The 8,582-nt window shown below is 35.4% G+C and overlaps 1 protein-coding gene across 1 annotated transcript; it reads left to right on the forward strand.

Annotated features, from left to right (window-relative positions):
• The first annotated feature begins 1,683 nt into the window (after positions 1–1,683).
• Positions 1,684–8,153, forward strand: LOC131038462 (protein NRT1/ PTR FAMILY 5.10). The gene is made up of 4 exons (XM_057970904.2): positions 1,684–1,887; positions 2,468–2,685; positions 6,264–6,832; positions 7,243–8,153. The coding sequence occupies exons 1-4, from the start codon at positions 1,773–1,775 to the stop codon at positions 8,090–8,092; spliced, it is 1,752 nt and encodes a 583-aa protein (XP_057826887.2). The 5' UTR covers positions 1,684–1,772; the 3' UTR covers positions 8,093–8,153.
• The last annotated feature ends 429 nt before the right edge of the window (positions 8,154–8,582 follow it).

The following is an 8,582-nucleotide window of genomic DNA, read 5'->3' on the forward strand; positions in this document are numbered from 1 at the left end:
TCCACTTGTCATGTGTATATAGAATTGCAATTAAATATCACATAATTTTAACAAATTTGAAAACATTAAACAACAAATAAAAGTAAAGCGTAAGGTTAAACCCTAGGTTGCTTCTAAGAATAGGTTAGGGTTCACAAAAATATAAAAAACTAAATTCACTTTAAATGCTTTACATTAATATTCTAGGCTAAAAATAAATATAAAGAAATTAACACAATTAACCTAGATTAAATTATTGCCAATTCAATAAATATGCAATGGATTATAATTAAAATAATAATAAATAAATGCAATTAGCTTTGGGAACAAGGTGAAGAATCTATGTTTATGTCATAAAAAATATATTTGCCATGGTACATAAATTGATGCTCCTAGTATAGAAGATATTGTTGGCAAAGTGTAGTCTTATAATTTAGTGTGGTTCATATCCAAGTCTACTAAGTGCAATCTTAAGTGTCACTACCTTGATTTGATGTGCAAGAATGATCCTTGTCATACAAGATTGTACTAACAAAATGTGCGTGTAGAGATTTATTCACTTTTTCCTTTCTTATTTTTAAAATTGTCAAGGTGGTGTGTACAAATACCTTTGAGGATATTTCAAGATCATAATGGTCAAGTTCTCTTAGGTTAACCCCTTGGACATGTTAATTTTGTGGTTTTGAGTAATAATTGTAGACATCATGCACATATGTACAAATGGCCTATATGATTTTGATTCATTCTTTCCTTCAATAGATTGAAATGCACTAGATATTTCTTATAACCCTCCTTGTGTAGATTTCTATTAATGGTGTACTTAATGCCTTCTATAAATACCAAAACATAGTAATAATTCATAAAAAACTTGTACCAAGTTTACTTATAAAGGCTAGTATAGATACACATGAAAATACAAGTAAAAATTAACACAAAAATAATCGCTTATCTATATAAAACAAATTGATTATACACACATTCTCTAAATATATAAAAAATTGTAAATTTATAAATTTAATTCAAGTACACATTTTAACTTAGACCATATACTCCTCTCTCCATCCTCCGTGGGATTTGGACCTTCGTTACACCATTAACAATGTCACCTTTTCACCATCACACCGTAAGATCAACCTACAAACATAAAACAATATTTTATTTATATTATAAATACTAATTTAAACTATATATATATAACCATTTAAAACTATATAAAAATATTTACACTAACCATCTCAGCCCATAGACCCCTTTTTTATAGGGGTGACCTCTATCCAACCATATTTAGTACAACATACATAGGAGACCATCTTGCCTTCCATCTCCAAAAACTAGTCAACCTCTTACCTTATGTTCCCATGTGGCTGCGTAAATTTAAGTGCATAAGAAATTAAAATGTTTTGTTTAAAAATAAACAGCAAAGATAAATATTCATGGGGTCAGAGGCTCCACAAATAATTCCTAAAAATACTGAGTAGTGGCTGCTATAACCTAAGCAGCAGCATGGGAACATGCCCTTATCATTTTTTAAAACAGCCACATTGGAACATGCCCTTATCAGTTTTTAAATTTATTTTTCTATTTTAAATTAAAACAAGAACAATAATTGAAATGGTGATGTGCTTTTAATATAATATAATAAAAAAGACAGTTTTTTATTGAACTCGGCCCAACAATCCACACTTCTTAAAGGAATATTATACCCAGGCCCTTCCCTCCTAAAAAAACATCCAATTCTTAATTGCAACTAGAAGAAAAACATGCCATTTTTATTTATTGACTGATCAAAGGCCATGGAAGAACTTCACTCATCGGACGAATTTGTTAAAGATGGGTCGGTGGATCTCCATGGCCATTCTGTTATCAGAGCTCGCACTGGAACATTGAAGGCATCCCTTTTTATAATTGGTATGTATCAATATACTCTCTTTTATGGGTGTTTTTGAGGTTTTACAAAATTAATACAAATCTGGAAAATTTGTGACAGAAAGTTGATAACATCAGTGTTTGAAATCAGATTGAGTACAGTGATGATTTGGATTCCAGTAGTTGATTTACACCAATATGAGTCCTCTCTTCTCTCACATTTTAGGTTTTTTTGGTATTTTGAGAGAAAAATAACTCTGATATTCACTTTGATTCGTCTAAAGAGGGGACTAGATGCTAGGATTCAAAAGTCAGCATATGAGAGGTGATAGAACACAGTTGTTTTCTTTCTGAATGTGTATTGATAAAGATATTATTCTATGGTTATTCTTTCTGAGGATGTTGAATGAAATCAATTATTGAGCTGATAATTTCCAACTAATCAGTTAGAACCCATCCTAATTACCTCTTATTTGGTGTCCTTTTATATCTATAACACTGAGCTACATGTTCTTTTATACTCAGAATGTAGATTGTCCTTTTCTTCTTTTCTTTTGACGAATCTATCTATTCACAGTTGTTAATCTTGATTTCAATCACCACATTTTTTTGTTACTTACAGGGGTGGAGATTGCAGAGAGGTTTGCTAATTCTGGCATATCTTCAAATTTGATAACTTATCTCACAAGTGTTTTGAATGAAAGCACTGCCAGTGCTGCAAGCAATGTGAACATATGGTCAGGGGTGCAATGCATTTTGCCTTTTTTGGGAGCTTTTGTTGCAGATTCATATTTGGGTCGGTACTGGACAATCCTTGTTGCTTCACTCGTCTATTTGCTTGTCAGTATACTTTTCCTAAACAAAATCCTTTTATTTTGTCATTATTATCGATGAGTATAGTAATTTGGAACGAATTCCTCAACCAGTATAATGGCACTGTATCTCATGTAATTTTGTAATTTTATTTATTTTTTGATAAAAGTGGATAGAACCACTGAACTATATTAAATTTTCAAAGTTTTTTTACAGAGTCTGGTTTAAAAAGCACTGAAGGGAAAGAACCAGTAAGAAAACCCTTCAGTATTGCTTAAGTAACACAAGCCTATTCTACCCAATACCAAATGCCCATTGGCGTAGTACATCAAAAAACCCATCCCAATTACATAAGCCGCATTATATATAAAGGAAGCCGCCAACAGAAGCATATAGAAGGAAGATTAAAGTATGATCACCGAAGGATGCATATCCATTGCTGCCAAAAAACACCAGTCTGAACCACCCCTGTCTATGAAACACAATTCTCCAAACCACTGGTTAGAATGATACCACATAGCAGAAATAAAACCATAATCAGAAACCCTGTCAAGATAAACATTGTGATCAAGCATAGCAGAACCTACACCAAAGAAAAGCCACAACAAATAAGGAGGTTGATGAAGACTACAACTATGCCCTTCTTTACTTCAAATATTCCAAAACTGAGGAAGGGATCTCATCCACACTTACCTCCTGCATATTAGCTTCACTGTCAATGGCTAAGTTAGCCAAGAAATCTGCAATCTTATTCACTTCCCTATAACAGTGGGAAATAAAAAAGGAATCAAAAAAATCTAATTTTTGCAAAATACGATCAAGTATATATTGTAATTGCCAACAATTCGACTTCTTTTTCATGACACTTTGAATAATAACCATAGAATCACCCTCAATTATCAAGTCCTTAATTCCCAAAGATATAACCATATCCAAACCAAAGGACAAAGCAAAGAATTCTGCACAATTGTTAGACTTGAAACCAATCGCATGACAACAAGCCTGAACAAATCTTACCTTATGATCATAAATTACCATATCTACCCCTACTAGGCCAGGGTTCCCACGAGAAGCACCATCAAAATTCAATTTAAAGTGCCCTTGCGGAGGAGGTTTCCAGCAAGCAAAATTTCTCTTACTTATAGCATTAGTCTTATTTAAAATAGATCCATGAGAAGGTAAGACTAATAACATTCTCCAAACTCTAGTTAGCCTACCATCCCAATGAGAAAAAGAGGTAAGGGTTTCCAAATTCTTATAGATAAAAGACAAAGCAACTTCAGAGATGGAAGATTCAATCCTTAATAAAACCTCAGCCAAGGAAGAACTTGTTTGTTTAAAAATCCTATTATTACTCTCTAACCAAATATTTCAAATCACAATAGATGGAGAAATAATCCAAAGACATGCATAGAAAGATGAAGCAAATAGGAGAGGCCAGGCTCTAAAGTGGGAAAGGAGATCCTTACCAATAACAAAGGATAGATTAAGCTTTTCAAACAACCACTGCCAGCAAGCATAGGCAAAATCACAGTGAAGAAACAAGTGTTCAGAGTATTCTAAATTTTTATTACAAAAGACACAAGAAAATACTGCCGTAATACCCAACTCGTCCAACCTCATTCCTGTAAGAACCCTGTCCTGCACTGCTAACCAAACAAAAGCACCAACCTTTGGGAGGCAAGCCATATGCCAAAACAACTTGTATGGCCAAGTAGATAAATCTTTAGCAACCAAAACAGAGTTATAGCCATCCTTAACTGTGTACTTACCAGAGATATTCCTTGTCCAGATAAGCTCATCGTCGGCATCAGAAAGAATTATTACTCTCTCCCCCAACATCTTTTCGTATTCCAATTTCACATTTTGATCAATATCTAAAAACTCAATTGATTTCCATTTTGCCACCTTAAGATTCCCACTATACTCAATTTCAAAATAATCAGCCACAAAGACACCCCAAAGGGAAGAAAGAGTGGAAATTAAAGGAGACCAATCCCTCGAGTTCACCAAAGGGGATGTCCATTCCAAACTTCCTCCCAAAACCTGACCTTTCTACCATTATGAACAATCCATGAGAGATGAGGCAAAATCACTGATCTACACTTACATAAAAAATTCCAAATAGCTGAACCAGACGGTAAATTAGAAACTTGAAAAACATACTCTCTTGTCCGTTATTTAAATATTTAGCAAACATAATTTGTGACCAAAAGGAGAATGGTCTCTCATACAATTTCCAAACCAACTTAGCACCTAAGGCTAAATTCTGACTTTCCAGACTCCTAATGCCTGTGCCCCCAAGGTTTTTAGGCAAACAAACTTTATCCCATGCTACCAGAGGGAGTTTCTTCTTACGTTCTTTATTATTACTCCAAAGGAAGGACCTAAGAGTATCTTGCAAACTAACAAGAACCGCTTTCGGAGACTGCAAAACAGACATGAGATAAATAGGAACAGCATTTAGGACAGACTTAATAAGAACAATCTTACTAGCCAAAGATAACCATCTATGATTCTAGGATAGGATCCTTCTAGAGATAACTGAAATGATCTTATCCCAAAACTCAACTCTATCCTTCTTAATGAAGAAAGGTATACCAAGATAAGAACAAGGAAGATTTCCAGATGCAAATCCCCAAAAAATCTTCAATCTATCCTGAACCAATTGTGAAGCATGAAGGAAAAAAATCTTTGACTTATCAACATTGACTCTTTGACCAGAAAAGGATGCATAATTCTGTAATATCCCTTTATCACTTTTGCCTCACCCAAAGAGGCCTGACCAAATGACAAGGTATCATCTGCAAACAAGCAATTCGCATTGCTTTGTGGAACATTATGAAAGGCAAAAAGTAGAGCTATTTTATGTACTTCAGGTGAGGAGGATAGTAACGCCACAGCTCATTAGGACACAACAAACCCACACAGATTCTACCATAACATGTGTTTATTAAGACACTCATCTTGAAGAGAGACAAGATTGCATAAAGGAACATCAGAAGACAACATCACCTAAACATACAGTAACAGAGCACTGAACCATGCTCTGGATTTATGCAATACAAGATGAATAACAAACCCTAGTAGTCTGTTGGCAGCTATATTAACAAATAACAATACATGTTGCCGAAGAGCCTTGTTTATTCTGATGACAAAGAACCCATATTGGTCTTTTGATAAAGGAACGATATCTGATGCATGTGTAAAACAATAAAAGTGGGTACCTTGTAGAAGATCTCAGTCAGGCCTTTTGATTAAGAACCCATAACTGGGTATATGTATGAATCAATAACAAGTGAAAATGATACCAAGCTCAAATACTCAGATCGGTCTTTTGGTTCAGCATCCATATCTGCATGTGACTAGATAACAAGGAAAGTGGGTACCTTGCTGAAGACCTCAGTTTGGTCTTTTGCCTGAGGATACATGTATAAAAATTCGGAGAGTGAAAATCATAGTCTGAGTTTGTGCACATGTTGGAAAATGCAAAGTTGAAATTGAATTAGAGGTCCATTTGCTTTCGAAATAGCTGAATAAATTTCCATTTTCCTGTATTTTAACCATATTATATAAGTAACACATCATACAATGGAATGTGACAGGGGCTAATCTTGGTATCTCTATCAGCCTCTCTCAGGAGTCTCCAACCCTCATCATGCAATTATAATTCTGAGTCTTGCTCCAGAGCATCACATTTCAAGATTGGGTTCTTTTACTTCTCACTTTACTTGGTTGCTTTGGGACAAGGGGGTCACAAGCCATGCCTACAGGCCTTTGGTGCGGACCAATTTGATAATGAGAACCCAAAAGAGAAGAAGTACAAAAGTTCTTTCTTTAACTGGTGGTATTTTGGTATTTGCTTGGGAACCCTTGCAGGGGTCACTGTGCTCACGTACATCCAAGATAATGTCGGATGGAGTGTGGGATTTGGCATGCCTGCCGTTACCATGGCAATGGCACTTCTTGTGTTCTTATGTGGGACTCGGTTTTACCGAAACAAACTGCCTAGTGGAAGCTCTCTCACTCGAGTCATCCATGTGTTTGTTGCAGCATTCTTCAAGCGTAATGCCCCTATTCCTTTCCGAGAACAAAATCAATTAGCTTCTATTCAAGAAGTAGAGGTTCTGAGGAAAGAGTCAAGAAGACAACTCTTGCAAACAAACGAGTTCAGGTAAGAACTCCATAGTACTATTTGCTTTAAATCTAGTTCTATCATATTCAAGCAGAATGCTACTTTAGTGTCCAGGCTCAAATAATTGCAACAGAGTTTGTTTCTGTGTTTTCAAACCTGGGAATGGACCAAATGGGCCATGGTTTACTGACGAGGCTGATGGAATTTCAACATGTCCACAAAGTTTCCACTCCACTTCTAGTCTATGCTAAATGAATGGCATGCCAAACAAAAGGGATGTTGGATGCAATTTCTCGACCTCTCATCTAAGCTGAAGGAATTCATTGTGGACAGTAATAGTATTTGGGAATATTTCTAGTTCAAATTCTTGGAGTTCTCATTTGTGTTCGTTTTAGCCCTACATATTTCGGAGATTTTTTTCGATGAATGTCCTACTCTTTTTTTTTCAGGTTTCTTGATAAAGCCACAATTGAAGATGAATTAGACTTTGAGTGCAAGACAACACGCAATTGGAGACTTTGCATAGTCCAGCAGGTTGAAGAAGTAAAACTTCTTCTGGGCATGCTACCCATCTGGATGGCATGTTTGATGTATGGCGTTGTCTTTGCACAGTCCTCCACATTCTTCACAAAACAAGGCAGCACAATGGATAGAAAAATTGGTCGGCATTTTGTGATCCCTTCTGCAAGTATGCAGTTTTTTATTGGCATACCTATTATGCTATTGGTCCCTGTCTATGACCGCGTCTTTGTGCCAATTGCAAAAAGATTATCAGGGAACGAGAAAGGTATAACATTGCTCCAAAGGATAGGCACCGGTATGTTTTTCTCTGCACTTTCAATGATTGTCGCTGCAGGGATAGAAATTAAAAGGCTCAAGGCAGCAAAGGATAATGGACTCATAGACATGCCCTATGCAACAATCCCAATAAGCGTTTTTTGGCTACTTCCACAATATGTACTTTTTGGCATGGCTGATGTGTTTACAATGGTAGGAATGCAAGAATACTTTTATGATCAGATGCCAGACACAATGAAAAGCTTGGGTATTGCTGTCTATTTGAGTGTTTTAGGAGTTGGTAGTTTCTTGAGTAGTTTTCTAATTTTGGTCATTGAGAAGGTTACTTGCAGAAAGCAGGAGCAATGCTGGTTTGCAGATAACTTGAACAAAGCTCATTTAGATTACTTTTATTGGCTTCTAGCCTCTTTGAGTCTACTCAACCTGGGTATGTTCATAACCTTAGCCAGCTGCTACAAATACAAAAAGGCTGCACCTTCTGGCACAGAAAATTCTACCTAAAAACTAACTTTATATCTCCCCGTAATCTTGACATGTTAGAGTTGTTGGAAAACATTCATCATGATATTGCTTCACTTTTACAGCAAGAATGTTTACATTGATTCCTTAAGAACATAGTGCATTTTTTTCCTTGTAAAATCCATCCAGTCTCTGAGTTGCCTAATGGGATACCATCTTCATCAATTCCTTGGATGGTGAATAAATTATGCCTGAGTTCCTATTTTGAGATGATTCAAGGAGGATTTGGATGTTCTGAGATTTTAGAATTGTTTTTAGTAATTAAATTATTGCTAGCTTTCTCTATGTACGTAAGTAGAAATTGACAATTGTATTTGAGAAAAAGTTGGTTATGTTAGTTTCAAGTAGGATGTTATTGAAATCAAGCGAATTCAATTGTAATAAAAATAAAATTAGCTTGAAAGTAAGTGTTTATGGATCAATAAAGAAATAGGTTTGCATAGAGAAAGAAAAAATGATTTCATAATAAGAA

This window comes from Cryptomeria japonica, chromosome 8 (genome assembly GCF_030272615.1).
Source record: "Cryptomeria japonica chromosome 8, Sugi_1.0, whole genome shotgun sequence".
NCBI classification, from domain to species: domain Eukaryota; kingdom Viridiplantae; phylum Streptophyta; class Pinopsida; order Cupressales; family Cupressaceae; genus Cryptomeria; species Cryptomeria japonica.